Genomic DNA, 24,860 nt, shown 5'->3' with positions numbered 1-24,860 from the left:
AATTATGTGACTTGGGGCTCGTTCAGACGAGCGCTGTGCGCATGCATTATAGCCACGTGAGAAGATCACAGCTATAGTACTCTAAGGATCGCGTGAACAGGTTAATTCCTGCTGCAATCAAAGGTGCGGGCTGCGTGCTTTCCAACTCCCATAGGAGTCTATGGAAGGCACGCACCAAACATAAGTCATGTCCTATCTTTTTGCGCACCACGGAGCTTAGATGCGACCTGTGGTCACATGTCCTATCTTTGTTGGGTGTGCGAATTTAGCACACCTAACAATTGTTCATGTGAACGCTTCTATAGGAACCCACTGGTTCCTAAAGAAGCGCGTCCTGTGTGCGCCTCAAATGCCTGTAGAAAGCGCTTATCTGAACAAGACCTTAGGGGATTTCACACAGGATGGAATATTCTGCAACAGTGTTGCATAATATGGCTTCTTGTTGAATATTTAGCACCAACATCTGCACTAACATGCGGATTTTGATAAAGAATTGAAAATGGCAGAATTCTACAGGCAGTTCTTCATCAAAATCTCCAGTAATCATGCGGATTTTGGTGCAGAGTTCCAGGACTGCATATTCTGCAAAGCTGTTGTGGAATATTCCATCCCATGTGAAAGCACCCTTATTTAATGACTTTATCAGCAGAATAGTGAGTGCAGCTCTGGATGTAACTAAGAATCAGTACAGAATGAGTAATATATGTACACAGTGACTCCACCAGCAGAATACTGAGTGCAGCTCTGGAGTATAATGCAGGATGTAACTCGGGAGCAGTACAGGATAAGTAATGTATGTACACAATGACTCCATCAGCAGAATAGTGAGTGCAGCTCTGGAGTATAATATAGGATGTAACTCAGGATCAGTACAGGATAAGTAATGTATGTCCACAGTGACTCCACCAGCAGAATAGTGAGTGCAGCTCTGCTCTGGAGTATAATACAGGATGTAACTCAGGGTCGGTACAGGATAAGTATTGTATGTACACAGTGACCCCACCAGCAGAATAGTGAGCGCAGCTCTGGAGTATAATACAACATGTAACTCAGGAGCAGTACAGGATAAGCAATGCTATTTACTAATCTGGTAGATTGCTGATCACTGTTACGTTTACCGTAGTAAATAACTTTGAGTGATTTTTATTAGGATTTACCTATTCTGACCATCTCCCAGCCTCCACACAATGGTTTAATCAATTATTTTGTTCCAGTCACTGTAGGCCAATTACAAATGTGTCAAATCATTTTGGCCATCCCACCTTAACGGCATGTATATCCATTACAGCAGTGCTTATAGTAACCTTCCCTTTATCTCTCCCTCAGTACATTACGTGGTCCTTTATGTATCCTAAAAAACAATATTCTATATTTCACTAGTAAGCATTTATTTCCTAGCACAGAATCACAGCACCTTGCATTAGGCTGGTAATAAATCCTCTACCTCTAATACTACAATGTAAAGTGTAATACCACAAGGTACTGCATAATTCTACAATTTAACTCTTTCCTACAATTTCCTGATTCAGCTGCACACACACTGCTCAATAGAGTAGGAAATGATATGGTGTAAGGGACCCAGTGCTATGTCCTTGACTGGAAATATGTGCATCTTGTATGGAGGCTGAATAGTCTCCCATGAATGGAAGCATTGCCATCATCACTCTTAGCTGCTAGATTTCGCTTCGCCTCCTTGCATTTCCAATTGCAGCCTGCGCTCTCTGGAGATCATGTGAGCCTGGTCTGTAATAGAGCCAGCAGCTGACTGCTGTTATGCTTGCTGCTACTTTCCTGTGCTAAGCTGATTTACTTGTTTAAGGTCTGACCTCATCATCCTGTCAGTATGGAATCCCACCTACACAGTTAGCAGCAGTAGCAGAGCATGGGCTGAAGGTGCTTGCAGCATGCACCAGTCACAGGGACAAGTCTCCTCTGCTCCTCGTGCGCTGAAGGACTAGAGGGATCAGAAATATCTGCACATTTTAAAGATTCTCTTTGCTTTATTCATTACAAGAAAAAAAAATGTCAGTGTCTGGGAAGAAAGAGTTTGATGTGAAGCAAATCCTCAGGCTGCGCTGGAGGTGGTTCAGCCACCCTTCACAAGGCTCTCCAGGATCTGGGGGGTGCCTGCAGCAGGAAGGATATGAGCACAGGGGGACTCCGGTTCACAATAGGCTCAAAAACCATTCCCGGGACAGGAATGGACTAAAGAAGAACAGCAGCCCTGTCCATAACATCCTGGCACCGGTGCCAGGTCCAACCCCTGTACACCATCGATCCATCCCGTCCTGGCAGCAGCAGAATATTATAGAACACTTGCAAGTCAGTGAGGAGATCCCCAAACCCAACAGTACTGAGGAGAAGCCGGGGAAAGAGGAGGACAACAGTGTCCTGGAGGTCTCCATCACCTCCCAAGAGAACACAGAGGAAACCGCTGACAGGTAGGAGCTGGGCACTGAGAGCTATGGCATGAGTGAGGAGATTACAGAGTCCTTACTGATGCAATGTGCTTAGTAGTTGTGGTCCATTTCTTCATGCATGGCATCTACGTTTTTATTGCAGCAATTTTAGTTGATGTTTCCTCTTTATTGATGGCATTTATGTTAGTTACTTTGCTTCCACTGACAAACCACAGCATGCTGTCACTTTGTATCCACTGAGATCACATTCTATATACTGTTACTTTGTATCTACTGAGATATCACAACATTCTGTATGCTGTTACTTTGTATCTACTGAGGACATCACAATAATCTACATGCTGTTACTTTGTATTTACCAAGATAACACAACATTCTGCATGCTGTTACTTTGTATCTACTGAGAGATCACAAAATTCTACATGTTACTTTCTATCAACTGAGATCACACTCTACATGCTGTTACTTTGTATCCACTGAGAGCTCACAACATTCTGTATGCTGTCAGGGCTTCTTCAAATGGTGTATGTGCAACTACGCTCACCGCTACGGAGCATAGTTGCGCACGAATGACCTGAATATATATATATTTTTTTTACCTTTCAAACTCCGTGCGAATTGAAAAAAAAAGCAAGAAGATAGGGCAAGTCCATTCTTTTCTCGCCTGTAATACTAATGGGCGAGAATACCGCTAGTGAAAATGAAAGCATTAAAATCAATGATTTTGTTTTGTCCCAGCCGCATAACGAGACTAAATCACGCCCATCTGTTTAAGCCCTCACTTTGTATCCACTGAAATCACATTCTATATGCTGTTACTTTGTATCTACTGAGAGAAAGCAATGTTCTACATGTTGTTACTTTGTATTCACTGAGATCACATTCTATGTGCTGTTACTTTGTATCCGCTGAGAGATCACAATATACTACATTTTGTAACTTTGTATCCACTGAGAGATTACATTTTGTATGTTGTTACTTTGTATAGACTGAGGGATCACAACATTCTATATGCTGTTACTTTGTATCCACTGAAATCACATCATTCCATATACTGTTACTTTGTACTATTTCAAATGCTGTTACTTTATATCCACTGAAATCACATCCTGCTATATACTGTTACTTTGTATCCACAGAGAAATCACAACATTCTATTTGCTGTTACTTTGTATTTGCTAAGATCCCCATATTCTATATAATGTTTATTCCTACCCACTGAAATAACTTCATTCTATATACTGTTACTTTGTATCCACTAAAATAACTTCATTCTATATATTGTTACTTTGCATCCACTGAAATCACATCATTCCATGTACTGTTACTTTGTATCCATTGTAATCACTTCATTCCATGTACTTACTTTGTAATCACTGAAATCACTTCATTCTATATACTGTTACTTTGGATCCAAGGAGAAATCATAACATAATATTTGCTGTTGCTTTGTATTTACTGAGAGATCACAACATTCTGCTTAATGTTACTTTGTATTCACTGAGATCACCATATTCTTTATAATGTTTATTTCTACCCACTGAGTGATGATAACATTCTATATGCTGTTACTTTATATCCACTAAGAGATCACAACATTTACTATACTATTACTTTGCATCCACTGAGATCACATTCTATATACTGTTGGTTTGCATTCACTGATAGATCATAACATTCTATTTGCTGTTACTTGGTATCCACCGAGAGATCACAACATTTACTATACTATTACTTTGTATCCACTGTGAGATCACAACATTCTGTATGCTGTTACTTTGTGTCCACCAAGAGATCACAACATTCTCTATACAATTACTTTGTATCCACTGAGAGATCACAACATTCTATTTGCTGTTACTTTGTATCTACTGAGAGATCACAACATTCTCTATACTATTACTTTGTATCCACTGCGAGATCACAACATTCTCTATACTATTACTTTGTATCTACTGAGAGATCACATCATTCTCTATACTATTACTTTGTATCCACTGCGAGATCACAGCATTCTCTATACTATAACTTTGTATCCACTGAAAAATCACAACATTCTATATGCTGTTACTTTGTATCCACCAAGAGATCACAACATTCTCTATACTATTACTTTGTATCCACCAAGAGATCACAACATTCTCTATACTATTACTTTGTATCCACCAAGAGATCACAACATTCTCTATACTATTACTTTGTATCCACCAAGAGATCACAACATTCTCTATACTATTACTTTGTATCCACCAAGAGATCACAACATTCTCTATACTATTACTTTGTATCCACCAAGAGATCACAACATTCTATATGCTGTTACTTTGTATCCACCAAGAGATCACAACATTCTCTATACTATTACTTTGTATCCACCAAGAGATCACAATATTCTCTATACTATTACTTTGTATCCACCAAGAGATCACAACATTCTCTATACTATTACTTTGTATCCATTAAGATCACAACATTCTATTTGTTGTTACTTTGTATCCATTAAGATCACAACATTGTATATGTTGTAAGAGTACATTCACACAAGCAACTTTCATATGCAATATATGATTAAATGTAATATGGTCAGATATTGTGCTTAAAAAGAACAAATTCATTTAATCTGTTTATTCATATAAGAAATTTTTCTTTTGAACTGATAGTCCAAGACAGCAAAATCGCTGCGTATTTTTGGGTAATTCTTGTTTAAGAATTGCCCCTTCTTTCCTATGGCAGGCAAAAAAATTGCCTCACACTAGTATGTAAATGCAGGTTTTATGGAAGTGCTTTATTATTGAAAAAACATGATTTTTCTCGCAAAATGCACTGCTCTTGTAGGAAAGAATACTAGGTTTGCACGTGCGATATTGGTCCGTGTTTCTAAGACTGATATCACACTTGCCTGTGTGAAAGCACCCTAAGGGTGCCTACCCAGTACCCACTAGTGTATTTTTTCTGCTGCGAATTCGCAGCGTTTTTTTTTCCAATTGTTAATGGGACTTTCTAATGTTAAAAATGCAACGCAAAACAACTTGCGTTTTTGCTGCGTTGTGTTGTTAACATTAGAAAGTTCTATTCGCCATGGAAAAAACGCTAGTGGGTAGGCACCCTTAGGTCACCACCCACTGGCTATGCGATATCCTTGAGATGCGAGAGTGAGTGAAAATGCATGATAATGAAACCATGATTTTCAATTATATCATTCTCATTAGCGATGTTTTCACTGTAATCTCGCATTGCACAGAAAAATGTGGGATATTGCCCATTGTGTTCAATGGGGCCAGCGGCAGCAGCGCTAGCCCCATTGAGAACATGGGGAGAACATTGCACTCCCCTGACACAGCTGTGACAGCTATGGTGGGGGATTCCTTCATCCCCGCGGTGACTGCGGGGAAGAAGGAATCCTCTGCCACAGCTTTCACTGCTGTGGCAGAAGTCCGTGATGCTGTCCCATTTCTTTCAATGGGGCCAGCACTGCTGTGGCCCCATTCAAAGCAGTAGGTTTGCAGCAGTGATTTTTGGGGAAGGGCTTGAAATATCAGCCCTTCCCTGAAAATCATGGTGAGCTGTAAAAAAAAAAAGATTAACTTACCTAGAAGAGCCATCTGGCTCTTCTCTCCAGCCTCGGCAGTCTTCTTCTCTGTTCCAGCCTGTGATTGGCTGAGCGCTGTGGCCAATCAGAGGCAGTGCCTAGCTGGCTGAGGACAGTCTGCATAGAAAACCCGCTTTAAGTCTTCCCCGTGTGAACATAGCCTTAGGGCTCTTTCACACGGGCGTAGTTTTTATGAAGAATAGGTGCATCAAAAATCGTGGCTAACTGCGTAAAAAATAGCAGGAAATGGATGGCGCAAAAAATAGCAGGAATAGACGATTTCCCATAATTTAGTCCCGAGCTTAATTAGCACTGAAATTGCCCATTCACTATATCAGGAGCTGCGTGTTGCATGTTATCTAGCTCCCATAGGAGTTTATGGAAACTCCAGTGCATTGCGCACCAAAGATATGTCAGGTTCTATCTTTTCACGCAGCACGGACCTTAGATGCGGGCATTGCAGTGATGCTTGTCCCATCTTTTTAAGGTGCAAGTTTTTTGCGTGTCTAAAATTCCTTCATCTGAACATTTCTATAGGAAACCATTAGATCTAATAGACGGAATTTTTTTGAAGCACCTATTCTGCGCTAAAACAACGGCTGTGTGAAAAAGCCCCAAGTTTGTATTCACTGAGGTCGCAGCATGTTTTTGTTGTTACTTTGTATTTACTTAGATAACATTCTATTTGATGTTCGTTTGTATTCACTTCCTACTTTCTTCTCAATTTCTTTGTCACTTTCCATCCCCATTATTGATCTGTTGTTCTCTTTAATGGTAAAAGTAAATCATAGTAACACAGTAACATAGTGTGTAAGGCTGAAAAAAGGACATATGTCCATGCAGTTCAGCCTGTATCCCCCTAATGTTGATTCAGATTAAAATAGAAAAAACGTAGAAAAAGTAGAAGCCAGATTTCCTCACTTTAGGGAAAAAAATTCCTTCCCGACTCCATCCTGGCAATTAGAATAATTCCCTTATTATTGACCCTTCTGAGTAATCAGTGATATAACATGTAATATTGTAACACTCAAAAAGGACATCCGGGCCCCTCTTGTACTCCTTTATCGAGTTCTCCATCACCACTTCTTCAGGCAGAGAGTTCCACAGTCTCACTGCTCTTACAGTAAAGAACCCCCTTCTATGTCAGTGTAGAAACCTTCTTTCCTCTAGATGTAGATGGCGTCCGCTTGTTACATTCGCAGTCCCGGTATAATAAATGATGGGAGCGATCTCTGTATTGGCCCCTGATATATCTATACATAGTTATTAGAACGCCCCCTTGTTACAGTCCTGGGTATAAATAGATGATGGGAGAGATCTCTGCATTGGCCCCTGATATATTTATACATAGTTAAGAGCGCCCCCTTGTTACAGTCCTGGGTATAAATAGATGATAGGAGAGATCTCTGTACTGACTCCTGATATATTTGTACATAGTTATTAGAGCGCCCCCTTGTTACATTCCTGGCCATAAATAGATGATGGGTGAGATCTAAGCATTGTCCACTGATATATCTATACATAGTTATTAGAGCGCCCCTCAGCTGTCTTTTTTCTAAACTAAATAACCCCAATCACCCAACTCTCATTTTAGATCTGACCGAAAACAAAACAAACGTTGGAGGATAGGTTGTTAACAAGACTTTGTTTCTTCTCCTGATTCTTCTCTATAGTTCACCCATGAACCCCGAGTCATGCAAAAAATGACACAACATCTCTCTTCTCTGCTGTTGTTTGCATCTAAGTTGCAACACTGCTTCCTATGGAGCCCAAGGCTGGTTATATTCTCCTACCACAGTGCAGATATCTTGATGCAGAGATTCAGCCAAGTGATTCATAACATTTGATGTGATTCCAGGAAAGCATTGTGTATTTGGTTGGCCTCCGGTTCTGTGGGAGTCTGATGAAACTGTACCCCTAAGAAGAAGGAAAGGAATGGGATATATGGTGTTGCACTACTGTATGAAGGGTGCAGGGATGTTTTTAACTGGACATACTGTATTGTGCAAATCTTGATGAGCACAATCTATATATATAAAATTGAATGTATGCGTGTCTGTCTGTGTGTCTGTGTGTGTGTGTGTGTGCGTGTGTGCGTGTGTGTTTGTCCTTTATGCGCTACTACACCATTCATCCGATCGCCATGAAACTTTGGGAAGTTGTTGAGTACACTCCTGAGAAGATTATAGGCATAGTACAACTATCCTACGATAAATGGTGCGCATGCGAGCGTCGTCGACAGTTACGCCCCCTCCACGTAGATCGTTCGATTTCCATCACTGCCACTAATTCTCTCACTTCCCAATGTCGTAGAAACATGAAATTTGGCACAAGTATTGATTATGTCATAAATAGGAAATGCTAATGGGTCCCAACTCGATTATTCGATTCTAAGCGCCAAAGAATTAGCGTCCAAATTTTACGTACGGAATCTAATTTTCTCGCTTACCAATGTCATAGAAACTTGAAATTTGGCACAAGTATTGATTATGTCATAAATAGGAAATGCTAATGGGTCCCAACTCGATTATTCAATTGTAAGCGCCAAAGAATTAGCGTCCAAATTTTACGTACAGAATCTAATTTTCTCGCTTCCCAATGTCATAGAAACGAGAAATTTGGCACGGGCATTGAATATGTCATAAATAGGAAAAGCTAATGGGTCCCAACTCGATTATTCAATTCTATGCGCAAAAGAATTAGCGTCCAAATTTTACGTACGGAATGTAATTTTCTCACTTTCCGGTGTCATAGAAACGTGAAATTTGGCACGAGCATTGATTATGTCATAAATAGGAAAAGCTAATGGGTCCCAACTCGATTATTCAATTCTATGCGCAAAAGAGTTAGCGTCCAAATTTTGCGTACGGAATGTAATTTTCTCACATAGAAACTTGAAATTTGGCACGGGCATTGATTATGTCAAAAATAGGAAAAGCTAATGGGTCCCAACTCGATTATTCAATTCTATGCGCAAAAGAATTAGCATCCAAATTTTACGTACAGAATCTAATTTTCTCGCTTCCCAATGTCATAGAAACTTGAAATTTGGCACAAGCATTGATTATGTCAAAAATAGGAAAAGCTAATGGGTCCCAACTCGATTATTCAATTGTAAGCGCCAAAGAATTAGCGTCCAAATTTTACGTACGGAATCTAATTTTCTCGCTTCCCAATGTCATAGAAACGTGAAATTTGGCATGGGCATTGAATATGTCATAAATAGGAACCGCTAATCGGTCCCAACTCGATTATTCAATTCTATGCGCCAAAGAATTAGCGTCCAAATTTTACGTACGGAATCGAATTCTCTCGCTTCCCAATGTAATAGAAACTTAAAATTTGGCACGAGCATTGATTATGTCATAAATAGGAAAAGCTAATGGGTCCCAACTCGATTATTCAATTCTATGCGCAAAAGAATTAGCGTCCAAATTTTACGTACGGAATGTAATTTTCTCACTTTCCGGTGTCATAGAAACGTGAAATTTGGCACGGGCATTGATTATGTCAAAAATAGGAAAAGCTAATGGGTCCCAACTCGATTATTCAATTGTAAGCGCCAAAGAATTAGCGTCCAAATTTTACGTACGGAATCGAATTCTCTCTCTTCCCAATGTAATAGAAACTCGAAATTTGGCACAAGCATTGATTATGTCATAAATAGGAAAAGTTAGTGGGTCCCAACTCGATTATTCAATTCTAGGCGCAAAAGAATTGGCGTCCAAATTTTACGTACAGAATCTAATTTTCTCACTTCCCAATGTCATAGAAACTTGAAATTTGGCACGAGCATTGATTATGTCATAAATAGGAAAAGTTAATGGGTCCCAACTTGATTATTCAATTTTAAGCGCAAAACAATTGGCGTCCAAATTTTACGTACGGAATCTAATTTTCTCGCTTCCCGATGTAATAGAAACTTGAAATTTGGCACGAGCATTGATTATGTCATAAATAGGAAAAGTTAATGGGAAGTTGTTGAGTACACTCCTGGGAAGATTACTGGCATAGTACATCTATCCTACGATAGGTGGCGCGCGCGTGCGAGCGTCGTCGACAGTTATGCCCCCCCAGACAAAGATCGTTTGATTTCCATCTCAAGCACAAAAGCAAATGGCATTACGAGCAACGGGAGGCGTGTTCAACTACAAAATGATGCATCCGCCGAACGTATCACAAGACAATTCCTGGATATTGAGAATGCTGAGGTAAAATAAAAGCTGTGCTGTGATTGGTTGCTATATATTATACCGCTGAGGTAACATGAAAGCTGCGCTGTGATTCGTTGCTATTTTTTATATTGCTGAGGTAGAATAAAAGTTGCGCTGTGATTGGTTGTTATTTCTCTTACTGCTGACGTAACATGAAAGCTGCACTGTGATTGGTTGTTATATTTTATACTGCTAAGGTAACATATAAGCTGCGCTGTGATTGGGTGTTATATATTATAAAGCTGAGGTAACATGAAAGCTGCGCTGTGATTGGTTGTTATATATTATACCACTGAGGTAACCTAAAAAACTGCGCTGTGATTGGTTGTTATCTAGATATATAAAAATGAATGTATGTATGTCTGTCTTCGCAGCAACGCGCGACGGGTAAGCTAGTGTAGTATAAATGTGTGTAAATGCCTTATATGTACATGCATACACATATGCATATATATAGCTGCTAGTATATATGATAGGACAGGAAGCAGCTAAGACAATGGTTCAAGTTCTCACATTGCCATTCCAGACAATTCCCGGTGGAATCAACATAAAGATAATCCACACTTGATATTAAGGGTTAATAGAGCTCATGAACCTCAATCAGTGCTGAATATAGGGCTCTTTCATGCTGCAGGTAGAGATATGTCCAGATACAGATTATCGTCTGAGCAATATCTAACATACTCGGGGGTATACCCTGTTGGGGAAGTTTTTGAGGAACTCTGTTCCTGGACCGCAGACTTTATGCCATCAGAGTATTTTAAGTGTTCCGTCCTTTCTTAGTTATTACTGTGACCAGGTCGATCATCCTTCAAATATCGCTGCTGTCCCCGATCTGGTGAGGGTCTGTGCTGAGCCCACAGGGTTATACAGGATGTAGTCAAAGAACCTGATTCAGCACTACAGCTACAGTACTGGCATCCTATATTGAAATACACCGCACAATGGGACGGCACATGGACCCCTGGGGGCCCCGGAACATAGATCCCAGTTTTGTGCTGTGACCCCTGTAAGAGATAGAGAATAAAACTGAAGTGCAAAGTTGAAGGCTAGCATCTGAGACCCAAAAATTTGCTTTCCGTATCTTTCTAAGATATTGCACTTGGGGGTGTGCAGTTTTTCCTCAGATGCGAGGCGTTTTTGTGTCAAGAATGCCTCGCATCACTTCAGGGAAGTAGAGATCCTCAGGTGGATCAGCTAGTGCTTCCCATTGTTTTCACGTGTAGCTCACACGCCACACAATGTTTTTCCCAGACCCATTGAAAACAATAGGCGATGCGTTCATAGGGAACGCCCAAAGATAGGACGTGCCGTGATCTTTTGCTGCACTACAATGTGATGCTGGGAAAAATAGCTCATGTATATGGCCCCATTCAAAAGAATGAGATTCATATTTGTGCGTCTCGCAAAGCACAAATCTTATGCGATTTTCTTGGCTGTGTGAAAGCGGGCTAAGGCTATCTACACACGGCTTTCAGCCGCCTCGAAGGATTGGCAAGTGTTTCCCATTGTCCACAGGACTTAGAAAGACGTGGAAAGTGGATTTCTTCTTCTCTCACGCTACTCTTCAACTTTGCCAGTGGGTTTTCCTCTTCCTACAGGGGCCACAACACAGAATTGAAATCCATGTTTCGAGGCCCCCAGGAGCCCATGTACCATATTATCATGTAGCACATCTGTCTTCCTATTCAAGTTATTTTAATATAGTGAGATATAGCGCTCAATCTGACTTTTTCACTACACCTGTATCAGACTAGAGAAATAGATTGCAGCATGCTATATTGTCTGTGTACCACGCAGTGTGAGCCCTATACATTGCATACGGGTGGCATATTCATATGTATATAAGCCCTACCCTGAAAATAAACCCCATCTGCATTAAAAGAAAACAAAACACAATACATCACCTAACAGGCGCTGTCCACCCCGCTGCACTTCTCCTGCAGTTTACAGCCTGCACTTCCTGGTTCGAAAGTTCAAAATCCCCACCTGCAGGAAGCACTGGCTCAGCCAATCACTGCAGCGCTCGATGAACCAATCACAGCCATCGCATTGAATGGCTGTGATTGGTTCATCGAATGCTGCAGTGACTGGCTGAGCCGTGGCACTCGAGAACCAATCAGAGCCAGTGCTTCCTGGAGGCACGATTTTTAAACTCCCTTACTGGAAAGTTCTGGCTGAAGACTACAAGCAAGAACTTCATAAGGAGACGTGCGGTAGGGTGGACAGCGCCTGTTAGGTGATGTATTGTGTTTTGTTTTCTTTTAATGCAGATAGGGCTTATTTTTGGGGTAGGGCTTATATTTCAGGCCACCACGGAAAACCCGGGAAAAGAGCGCTACAAAGCTGCGCGAATTTGTAGCGCCACAAAATCGCGATATCGCCACAACAGAATGCAGCACAGTGATATCGCAATTTTGTAAAAGAGGCCTTATACAGACTTTTTTTTTAATACAAGTGTGCATCTAGCCTTAGGCCGGCTTCACTCGGGCATATTTGCGAGCAGAATTCGCAGAGTATAGAACTCAGTTATTTCAGTGGGTTAGTTTACATTTTTGTAATTTGTGCATGCGTATTTTTCTGCGGATTTGTGCACAAAAGTTCCCCACAGTACGCAAGGAGATGCGTGAAACACTGCGGAATTCCGCTGGAAAAAGAACACATCTGGAACTAAATAGCCATTTCAAACAGTGTGTCTGTGTTTGCCGCGCACAAATGACCATGTCCTGCGGAGGAAAAAAGTACAGAGAAATACGCCAATGAATGTGCAAATAAACATAATTTATTCTGCAGAAACGCAACGCTCAGACGCTCACAAATGCGATTACACTCGTGTGAAGCCGGCCTGATAGAAAAACGATCACTGATAATAATCAGAAGTCCTGAAATTAGTTAGAAGTTGGGCGAGAACTGACTGGAAAGCTGCGGAACTTTCATTCTAAGATTTATTTACATCAAGATGGAAAACTCCTTTAACGGTTCTCGGACGCGAGGAAACTGGAAACAGGAAGTTTCTTGTAAGATTAAATAAATGGATCCGGCTGTTGAGATGTCTCTGCGGGGAGCGCAGGAATACGAGGCGGAGGTCAGCTGATCTTGTCAAGGAGAATAAAAGCGGGTTTGACTGCTGCGCAGCTTCTTCTTGATAGAACTGTCTGCCTTGTGTAGATAAGGACGTGGAACGTTACAAAGCGATGGGCTGAGATCCACAGATATTTACCATTAACAGGCGGTAAATAAAGCACGGACCGCCGGGACCGCACGGATTCCAGCACACTGAACCTTAACATAACCCATATCACAGCTGCTCACACAAAAAGAGACTTTTATAATCAGTTTGCTGTCGAGATGCAGAAATTTTTTAGTAGAAAAAACTGTAAATAGGATAAATAAATTTACAAATTGCTTCATGAATGAGAATTCTGTAAGAAAACGAGCTTCAATTTTAAGGCAACATGCGAACCTGCAACACTTTATTATTGCCCCAATGCACTTTGCAAAGAGTCCTAAATTTAAAATGTCCAGCTGTTTTTTGTCTACAGCTCTTATGCAGACCTATATGTATCCATAGTTGCAAATCCCAAATAATCTCTGCATGTAATCTGTTCCTACAGTCATGTGTGACTCCATCTGGCTTCTCTCACTGTCTGTAGAGTAAAGCTGGTCATATACTGACCAAAGGATCATTTAGACCATTTTCTGCCAACCATGGACATCAGGGATGAGGATGAATGCACCAACAATCTACTAGCACAGTCACAAGATTGTCAAGTTAAGTTTTAGATTTGGGCGTGGGGCATGCAAAAAAAAAAAAATTGCTCCAAGTGAATGAATGGCTGGCTACCCAGAAGTGGTTTATTAGACCCCCCCCCCCCCCATCTAGTAATGCATTGGACCTCCTTTGGCCTTCAGAACCTCAACAATTCATTGTGACGTGGATCCCACTAGGTGATGAAATTATTCTCCAGGAATATCGGCCCCTGCAGACAGGAAGCTTCTTGTAGTTGCCACAGATTAGATGGAGGTGCTGACATGTTCTGACCGGCTGACAGGAAGGGGTCATCAATTCATGCTGCTTGCTCCAAATTCTGACGTCCCATCAGCAACAGAAATCTGGGTCCATCTGACCAGGAGACATTTTTCTGCTGCTCAGTGATACAAGTTTTGCGCTCTTTTGCCCCCTGGAGCCTAACCTCTTTGTTTTTCTTAGACACAATTGTGCTGGAACTAGTCTTCTGCTGTTATAGCCACCGGTGCTAAGGAACGGCGAGTTGTGTATTCAAACACATTAATTGGAGCACCAACACTGTATTTGGCTGACTGTGCAGCAGCTGTTGGTCAGAACGATTCCTGACATCCTCCTCTGACCCTTTTCAGTGATGAGTTATTTTCATCCGCAGGATCCCCTTTTGCTGGATGTTTTTCCTCGATCGCGCCATTCTCTGTATACTCCCCACAGTGTTATATGAAAAAAAACGCAGTTAGCAGTGAGGCCCCGGCTAGTCTAGCACCGATGACCAGGCCTCTTGGAAGTTGCTCAGATTGCTAGATTTTCCTATCTAATGTGGATTCACATGGGAATTGATCCACAGAAAACTTGCCATGTGATTTTATGCTGCACTCCGGGGTCATGGGCAGAATTTGCATACAGGGAAGCGCCAAATGTGAAAGGGCCGGTGGGGCTTTAAAAAGAGAGGCTGTTCAGTGTATGTTATGCAATAATTACCAAAATAGCCTTTCCTTTATCTTCTGACATATTAATATACTCTATGAGCAGTTTATATAGAGGGTACATTGACATTCTGCAGATGATTACATTATTTGGAGCAGTCATGGGACCCTGGTTATTTTACTAGGGCTGTCATGTAGGTGGACGGGGAACGTATGTCACATGTATTTGTATCACAGCCTATTATGGAAGATATAAGAAATAAGATTCAAGCACTCAGTGAATTCCTATTCCTGCAATAATATGTGCGGCTCCCCAGGGGGTCCTATTGTGGGAATGGCGGCCACACCAAGTATTGTCTGCAGTAAAGACCTTCCGCGCAGTTTCCTCCAATGCTCAGAGGACGCGACTACAGAAAAAATGTCTCCGTGTGATCACGCTGACAGATTGGTGCTTTCTTATAAAATCTGTGAATTCCTTCTCACATTCTCATCACTGTCATTTATCAGAAATCCGAGCAAAAACTGTGGAGGACAATAAAGCAGCTCCATGTGCGTATTATACACTGATTGTCAGACCAATCGCTCCCCTAGACGTTCTCCAAGCGGATGAAACTTCCTCTGTGTGATTGTAACATTAATACGAGTAAGTAAATGATTACAATATCAGAGCAAAAGCATCATTTATTGTGGAGAACTGAAGACTTGAAAGAAGGCTCTAGTACCCTGTTGTACCACCTGTAGCTTAGATACAAAATGTGATACGGGTGGGCATGGAGGCTCTAGTATCCTGTTGTACCACCTGTAGCTTAAATACAAGATGTGATATGGGCAGGCATAGAGGCTCTAGTACCCTGTTGTACCACCTTGTAGTGGTTTCAAGCACTGGGTTGATCGCTGCAGGTCTGGAGGGTTATCAGGGATAAGCAGGAGTAAGCAATGGGAGGTCTCAGCTTGTAGTACAAGTGGATGAGGCGGGTCATGTAGTCAGATAGAAAGCCAGAAGTCAGTATCAGGAGGTCTTGTCACAATAGCAGAGATGCAGGCAGAAGTGGAGCTTGATTAAACAATGCTGGGGAGCACATTAATCATGCACTGAGGCAGTGGCAGGGCCAGGCATTTAGAGGAAGTGCAATCAAGGAACAGGGAGGGTCCAAGTGGGAACCAGGAGCAGGATGTAGGCAAGGAAAAGGTTATGCAAGGGAGCTTGTCTGGCGAGCTGGATAGCTCACTGGGGAGAGCCACTGACTACAGTACAGGAGGTCATGGGTTCGAACCTGACAGTCGTCACCCCCCCCCCTTCCTTCAAGGATCGTCTCTGGGCATCCCAGGTGCTGACTTGCCTGGGTATCTTTTGTGAAACTCTCTTGTGAGTTTTGGGGCATGTACATTTTGTTTTGGCTCCCAGGAGTTTTCCACTGGCCCGTATTCCTGCCACTGTACAAGGTATTGTAATCTTCCTCAATGTCATCTGGAGTCAAGGATCTCCTCTACCACAAATTCATCTTGAACCTTTACAAGAAGGGGAGGCAGTTGATGTTTTCTGATGAACGTGTTTTCCTGAAATAGTTTAATAAGGACATGTAGAAGACTGGGTAAATCTTTAAGCTGCCTGGGAGCTTTAATCGGAATGCCACCTGGCTGACCCTCACTGAGATTAGGAAGGGCCCAATAAACTTTTGTCCAAATTTGGGAGTGGGTAGGGGGGCCTTCAGATTCTTGATGGATAACCACACCTTATCTCCAACATGGAAAGTTGGAGCTGCTTGGTTGTGTCATTCTGTCACTTTCTTATAGGCAACCTGGGCTTCTTGAAAGGTTTATCTTAATTCCTTTTGAATATCCGCCAATGTCACCAGTCTGTGGTTGACCATTGGGACAGGAGTGTTAGCAGAAAGGCCAGAAATGTAAACGGGGTGCGTAGCGTGGTTGGCATAGAACGAGCTTTGGGCGGTTAAACTGTGTTGAGCATTGTTGTAGGTGACCTCCACTGTTGATAGATAATTCACCTAGTTGTACTGCTCCATAGTCTGGTTAGTTCTCTCGGTATGGCTGTTAGACTACAGATGAAAGGCCGAGGAGAGACTCGTGGTAGTTCCCAGGGCTGTGCAGAAGTGTCTCCAGAATTTTGAGGTGAACTGAATCCCTCTGTCTGAGACGATATCATCCAGCATTCTATGTACTGTAGTCAGAAATCTGCCCAGATCATCAACTCTGCGTTGTGCTTGGCAGTGGGAGTCTTTTCTATGGGGACATAGTGAACCATCTTTGTAAGACGGTCCACGGCAACAAAGATGGTAGTCATTACTTTAGAGGGGTCTACTATAAAGTCCATTGATATAGATCCCCATGGCCTGGATGGGATTGAAAGAGCTTGTAAGAAACCCAGAGGGCGAGCTTGTGGTATCTTTTCCCAGGCACATACCTTGCAAGAGGTGACATATCTCTTCACATCCCTCCTGCAGTTGGGCCACCAGAAAGAACAAAGCAGGAGTTCCAGAGTCTTTGTGACCCCAAGGTGACTGGCCAGCTTGGAATCATGGACTAGTTTGAGGACTTCAAGTCGACCAGTCTCAGAAACGTGTAGTTGTAGTTCTCACCTCCAAAGTCCATTCTTGCAAGAGAGATTCACATCCTTAGAAGGATGAGTGGATTGTTACTGTATGATGGGCTCCTTTCAAAAGGGGCCTCCATTCATTGAAAGCCACCTTGATGGCCAGAAGTTCCTTGTTACCTACATCATTGTTTTTCTCCGCGAGTAAAAAGGTATAGGACAGAAATGCATAAGGATGTAGTTGCATCTTATCTCTGACTCTTTGTGACAGGGTAGCTCCCATAGGGGAGTTGAAGGTGTCCACCTCCACAACAAAAGGCAATTCTAGTTTTGGGTACTGGTGCTGAAGAAAAAGAGTCTTTAATTTCTCCAAAGTGGCTTGTGCCTCCGGGGACCAGGAAAGTGTGTGCTTTCTTTGTGAGGGAGGTGATAGGAGAGATGACTTTTAAGAAGTCCTCAATAAATTTTATGTAGACGTTTGCAAAATTAATCAGGCGCTATTCTTCTTTCAAATTTCTTGAAATGGGCCAATCCAGGATGACTTTAATCTTGCTGGGGTCTAAAGTTAGGCCATCTGGGAAGATAATTTATCCAAGGAATTGCATTTCCATCTTTTCAAACTCACACTTCTCTATCTTGATGCAGAGATTATTCTTTTCAAGTCATTGCAAGACCACCCGAACATCCCTGCGATGTTCCTCCAAGTTGTCAGAGAAGGTGAGGATGTTGTTGAGATATGCCACTGCGAATTGGTCCAACAGCTCTTGAAATACATCATTGATAAAGTGCTGGAAGGTGACGGGAGCATTGCAAAGGCTGAACAGCATCGCTAGAGATTTGAAGTATCCATATCTTGTTCTGAAAGCCATTTTCCATTCATCTCCGGGGCGGATCTGTATCAGAGTATATGCTCCAATTTAGTAAAGACTTCCCCAGAAGTTCTGGGATTAACAGGAGAGGATAGCGATTCTTAATAGTGATCTTGTTTAGTTCCTGGTAATCAATGCATGGTCGAAGAGTAAAATCTTTTTTTTTTCAAGAAAGAATATGGGTGCTCCCACCAGGGAGGAAGAGGGTCGGATGACGTCCTCCTTTAAATTTTACATCCAAAGATTCCCAAAGGGTTTTTAACTCTAGTTCTGAATAGTTATAGATACACACAAATGGAATAGAAGATCTAGGGAGCAGCTGAATAGGACAGTCATACAGCCGATGAGATGGCAGCTAGTCAGTTTTCTTCTTGCTGCAGACATCACTGAACATCTGGTGCTGAACAGGTAACTTCTCAAAGTCCTCTTGACCATCGTCCCATTGGTTTAAGGGAGCATGGTGCTATCTGGCAGTTCTCTTTACAGTATTCTGAAGGGAAGGCAATGGCTTGATTCCCAGTTGATAGAGGGATTATGGGTAGAGAACCAGGAGATCCTGAGAGGCACTGGAAATTTAGGGGATGCAATGTGCTGGAAGCTGATCGTTTCTTGATGGTCAGATTTAATGCGGAGCTCCATCCCCTTTTTCCTTGACGTCTGGATTGGTCATAGTCTGTTGGCTAGGGCGAGAGACCTTTGGGACTTATTTGGACAGTTTAAGGCATAATGTCCAGAGCTTCGACAGTAAAGGCACAGATTTAAAGCACAGCGCCCCTCTTTTACAGTGGCAGAGAGCAGTTTGCAGATTATGTCAACCTGCATCGGTTCTGTTGCATCTTCAGTCCTCGGCTGAGGACTCAACGTAGATTGACGGAAAGGAGTAAGATGTGTTGGTGCCCTTTCTTTCTATCGCTGGTAAACAAGGTAGGCTATATCTGGAAATAAATCCGGCATTGATTAAGGAAGCCTCTATACTGATGACCATCCCCACCAACTTTTGGCAGTGACATGCGGACATCAGAGCCTGAGTGATGCAAATCCAGATGTTGCCTCTGTAAACTGATTATTTCCTTTTGTTAATCTAGCACCAGTGCCTGTAATCCAGCGGACTTCTCTTAGTAGGAGGCACAAAATTACTGGAACTCCGCAACTTGCTTCCGCAGGGCGTTCACTACGGGCTCCATATTTGGGCGTGATTATTTTGTAGTGGTTTCAGGCACTTGGTTGGAGCCTCAGGTGTAATAGCCGCAGACCGGGAGGGTAATCAGAGATGAGCAAGAAATTAGCAATGGGAGGTCTCAGCTTGCAGCACAAATGGATAGGGGCAGGTAACATAGTCAGATGGAGAAGCAGAAGTCAGTATCAGGAGGTCTTGTCACAATAGCAGAGGAGCAGGCAGAAGTGGAGCTTGAACAACCAATGTTGGGGAGCAGAATAATTACGCACTAAGGTAGTGGCAGGGTTTTTATAGGAAGTGCAATCAAGGAGTAAGGAGGGGCCAATCAGGAACCAGGAGCATGGCAATAAAACAATAAAAGCAGGGGAGCTAAATAAATCTGGCTCTCCCCAGGAAGCTAGACAGCTCACTGGGGAGTTGAGTACAGGAGGTCGTGGGTTCAAGCTCTGACACGTGTAGAGTGGATACAAGATGAGATACAGGAAGGCATGGAGGTTCTAGTACCCTGTTGTACTGCCTTTAAGTTGGATGCGAGATGTGATATGGGCATGGAGGCTCTAGTATCCTGTTGAGCTGCCTCTAGCTTGGATACAAGATGTGATATGGGCTTGGAGACTCTAGTACCCTGTTGAGCTGCCTCTAGCTTGGATGCAAGATTTCTCAAGACTGAACCAAGCACAAAAGGCAAAATACTCTTATATACAATCAACATAAAGACATTCCTTTGTTATCTAAAAGCAAACTGGTTACTTTTCACTATAGCATTACACAGGCACAGTAACTCTTTAACGCTACAATTGCTGTCCCATCTCCTGCCCTAAAATAGGCAAACACACACCATTTTACTTGCATTAACTCTATCTTGGATACAAGATGCGATACGGGTCAGAATGGAGGCTCTAGTATCCTGATGGGCTTCCTCTAGTTTGGATACAAGATGTGATATGGGTAGGCATACAGGTTCCGTATGGTATCCTGTGGCATAAATGCTCCACTTTTACTTTAACTGAGCCTCTACAAGTTGGCGTCCCAGATGGTCCTATACATGTTCTATTGGTAATAAATGTGGCGACAGCAGTCACGGAAGTGTGACAATGTTGTGGATACATTCCTGCAACCTCCATGTGCCTGCGGCCGAGCATTATCCTGCTGCCTCTTGGAAGCCACCATAAGAGGAACACATGTGGCTGCAGGATGTCCTGAACATATCGCTGAGCTGTCATTCTCCCTCGTACCACTACTAGGGGTGACCAACTGTCGTATACGATGGCCCCCCAGACCATCACATTAGTAGGGGGCAGTGTGTCGCTCTCTACAGCAAAGGCAGGATTGAGGTGCTCATCCCGAGGTCTCCAGACACGAACATAGCACCCAAACTAAATCTGGATTTATCACTGAAGACAACCTAGCTCCACTCCGTAGCATCCAGTTTCATTGTTCATGACACCACTGTAAATGGAGGTGACGGTGGATGTCAAAGACCGTACATATAGAGGAGGAAGAGGCTGCACAAAGGGACTGAACAGGAAGAGGGACAGACTGCACACAGCCACTGCACAGGAGGAGGAACAGGCTGCTCACAGCGACAGCACAGAAGGAGGAACAGGCTGCTCACAGCAACTGCACAATATGAGGAGTCTGGTCACCGTGACTGCACAGGAGGAGGAGGAGGCTGCACACAGCAACTGCACAGGAGGATGAAGAGGCTACACACAGCGACTGCACAGTAAGAGGAAGAGGCTGCTCACAGGGACTGCACAGTAAGAGAAAGAGGCTGCTCACAGCGACTGCACATGAGGAGGAAGAGACTGCACACAGCGACTGCACAGTAAGAGGAAGAGGCTGCACACAGCGACTGCACGGGAGGAGGAAAAGACTGCACACAGTGACTGCACAGGAGGAGGAGAGGCTGCTCACAGCGACTGCACAGGAGGAGGAAGAGACTGCGCACAGGGACTGCACAGGAGGAGGAGAGGCTGCGCACAGGGACTGCACAGGAGGAGGAAGAGGCTACTCACAGCGACAGCACAGAAGGAGGAACAGGCTGCTCACAGCAACTGCACAATATGAGGAGTCTGGTCACAGTGACTGCACAGGAGGAGGATGAGGCTGCACACAGCAACTGCACAGGAGGATGAAGAGGCTACACACAGCGACTGCACAGGAGGAGGAGAGGCTGCGCACAGGGATTGCACAGTAAGAGGAAGAGGCTGCTCACAGCGACTGCACATGAGGAGGAAGAGACTGCACACCGCGACTGCACAGGAGGAGGAAGAGACTGCACACCGCGACTGCACAGGAGGAGGAAGAGGCTGCACACAGCGACTGCACAGGATGAGGAAGAGACTGTACACAGTGACTGCACAGGAGGAGGAGAGGCTGCTCACAGCGACTGCACAGGAGGAGGAAGAGACTGCACACAGTGACTGCACAGGAGGAGGAAGAGACTGCACACAGTGACTGCACAGGAGGAGGAGAGGCTGCGCACAGGGACTGCACAGGAGGAGGAAGAGGCTGCACACAGTGACTGCACAGGAGGAGGAGAGGCTGCGCACAGGGACTGCACAGGAGGAGGAACAGGCTGCTCACAACAACTGCACAATATGAGGAGTCTGGTCACAGTGACTTCACAGGAAGAGGATGAGGCTGCTCACAGCAACTGCACAGGAGGAGGAAGAGGCTACACACAGTGACTGCACAGGAGGAGGAAGAGACTGCACACAGCGACTGCACAGGAGGATGAAGAGGCTAGACACAGCGACTGCACAGGAGGAGGAAGAGACTGCACACAGTGACTGCACAGGAGGAGGAGAGGCTGCTCACAGCGACTGCACAGGAGGAGGAAGAGACTGCACACAGTGACTGCACAGGAGGAGGAAGAGACTGCACACAGTGACTGCACAGGAGGAGGAGAGGCTGCGCACAGGGACTGCACAGGAGGAGGAAGAGGCTGCACACAGTGACTGCACAGGAGGAGGAGAGGCTGCGCACAGGGACTGCACAGGAGGAGGAACAGGCTGCTCACAACAACTGCACAATATGAGGAGTCTGGTCACAGTGACTTCACAGGAAGAGGATGAGGCTGCTCACAGCAACTGCACAGGAGGAGGAAGAGGCTACACACAGCGACTGCACAGGAGGAGGAGAGGCTACACACAGCGACTGCACAGGAGGAGAAAGAGGCTGCTCACAGCGACTGCACAGGAGGAGGAAGAGACTGCACACAGTGACTGCACAGGAGGAGGAAGAGACTGCACACAGCGACTGCACAGGAGGAGGAAGAGGCTGCACACAGCGACTGCACAGGAGGAGGAAGAGGCTGCACACAGCGACTGCACGGGAGGAGGAAGAGGCTGCACACAGTGACTGCACAGGAAGAGGAAGAGGCTGCACACAGCAACTGCACAGAAGGAGGAGTCTGCACACAGTGGCTGCACAGGAGGAGAAAGAGGCTGCACACAGTGACTGCACAGAATGAGGAGGCTGCACACAGTGACTGCACAGGAGGAGAAAGAGGCTGCACATAGCGACTGCACAGAATGAGGAGGCTGCACACAGTGACTGCACAGGAGGAGGCTGCACACAGTGACTGCACAGGAGGAGAAAGAGGCTGCACATAGCGACTGCACAGGAGGAGGAGGCTGCAAGCAGTTACACAGGCTGCACCCATATGAATGCACCCTTACAGGGGTTTTCCAGGCAGCACCCATCGGGACACACTGGGGTCAAAGTGAAAGCTGCTGCTCCAACCCCTGTGTAGTGGCGAGCGCTTGTAATTGGAGGCTCAGCTATCATAGAAATCAATGGGACCCTTGCCTGCAAATGCAAGTGCAGCTCCCATCGATTGCAATGATAGCTGCTTCTGCAGTTACAAGCCCTGTTCACTATATGGGTCAGAACAGTGGCTTCGACTCCAACCCCAGTATATCCCAGAACTGACAGCTGGCGCTGCCTTGAAAACCCCTTTAATGAGACAACCCCTTTAATGCTCCTTTATAGCTAAGAGAGGCTACCTACCTCTTTTTGCAACTCATTTTGTTGCTTGCACTATCGCTTTTTACCGTCATCAGTTGGAAAAATCTTCATTAATATCAATGCAACAGCGCCCCCACTCACTAGTTTAGTAAAATTTGAACAAGTCTGTATTTTTGGAAATGTGATAATTTTGGAATTAAATAATCTCTCATTGTGACAAACTTTTGAAACTGTTGATATAACTCCTGGGGTGTATAGTACTAGAAATACTACCTAAATAGCATCCAGAATACTAACTGCAAATGATTCTGGATGGGAATAAACAACTTGTTGGTATTGTCTTTCACTGTATCCATCACTGGCTGCAGATATATGGGAGGTGAGAGCGGACAGATGGGCCGGGTCATACAGCAAAATGCCGCTTTGCTTTGCGTTGACGGCAGTAAAGGTCGCAGAAACTGAACAGTTGGTGGATTTGGTGAGAGAGTCAGGACTATTAACAGGGGACGGCAGGATGGCGCATCTCATTACGTGCGGCTTCAGCTGGTAATCAACAGTCAGGGCACCCACAGCCGACACTGTGTCAATGTCAATGTGCTGGAGTGCCAAGGCAGAACACAGCAGCCGTACTTCTCTATAATTGCTTTGGCAGAGAGAAGCGCGGGCATCGCGGTCATAAAACACCACGTATAGCGGCGCGCTTATATTATCCTCCACATTATTCTCCCCCCTCCAGCAAAACATCCAGTCTGCACATTCATCCTCAAAGAATCAGTCAATAACACGATAATACGAGGATCAGATGTCTGGAGAGCGCAGCGCAGGCGATTATTGAGTGCGTATCAGATTAGAAACTAATTAAAGGGATTGTCCAGGTATAAATAACACTTCATCCGTGTAGAATGAAAAATCCTGTAACTTTCTAATTGGTGGAAATGTATTAAAGCACTTGTGCCAGAATTTTGAAATTAACCTCTTAGTGACTCGGCCTACTTTGGCCATAAGGACCCAACAATTTTTGAGGGGATTTTCATCTCCCCTTTTCAAAACCATTTTTTAAAATTTTTCCCTGACATGCCCGTATGAGGGCTTGTTATGTGGCAAGCTGTAGTTTTTATTGGTTCCATTTTTGTGTACATGTAATGTTTTGTATAACTTTTATAAAGTTTTTTTTAGAGAGCTAAATGTGTTTTTTTATTGTTTAAACTAAGGAGAAAGGCGCAAAAAAGCTTTTTCTACTATTTTGTTGCATGTTTTTTTTTTGTCCATGTAGGGGACTTCAACCTGCAATTCTATGATCACACTGATAATACTTAGCAGTATGGGTGTACTACAGAACATTATTGCTAATCAAAGCGATCACAGGCCATTGCAGATCAGGATGCCATGACAAC

At 43.8% G+C, this 24,860-nt stretch overlaps 1 protein-coding gene across 1 annotated transcript in view; it reads left to right on the top strand.

Moving 5' to 3' along the window:
- The first annotated feature begins 1,831 nt into the window (after nucleotides 1–1,831).
- Nucleotides 1,832–24,860, top strand: part of KLHL4 (kelch like family member 4) — a 142,345-nt gene continuing 119,316 nt past the window's right edge. The window contains exon 1 of the mRNA XM_066581443.1: nucleotides 1,832–2,441. Within this exon, the coding sequence (XP_066437540.1) occupies nucleotides 2,023–2,441 (419 nt within the window). The 5' untranslated portion in view covers nucleotides 1,832–2,022. The remainder of the gene's footprint in view (nucleotides 2,442–24,860) is intronic.

Source organism: Eleutherodactylus coqui, chromosome 10, assembly GCF_035609145.1.
Source record: "Eleutherodactylus coqui strain aEleCoq1 chromosome 10, aEleCoq1.hap1, whole genome shotgun sequence".
In the NCBI taxonomy this organism is placed as follows: domain Eukaryota; kingdom Metazoa; phylum Chordata; class Amphibia; order Anura; family Eleutherodactylidae; genus Eleutherodactylus; species Eleutherodactylus coqui.
Note: the sequence above shows the minus strand (reverse complement) of the source record. Positions and strands in the feature narration are given on the sequence as shown.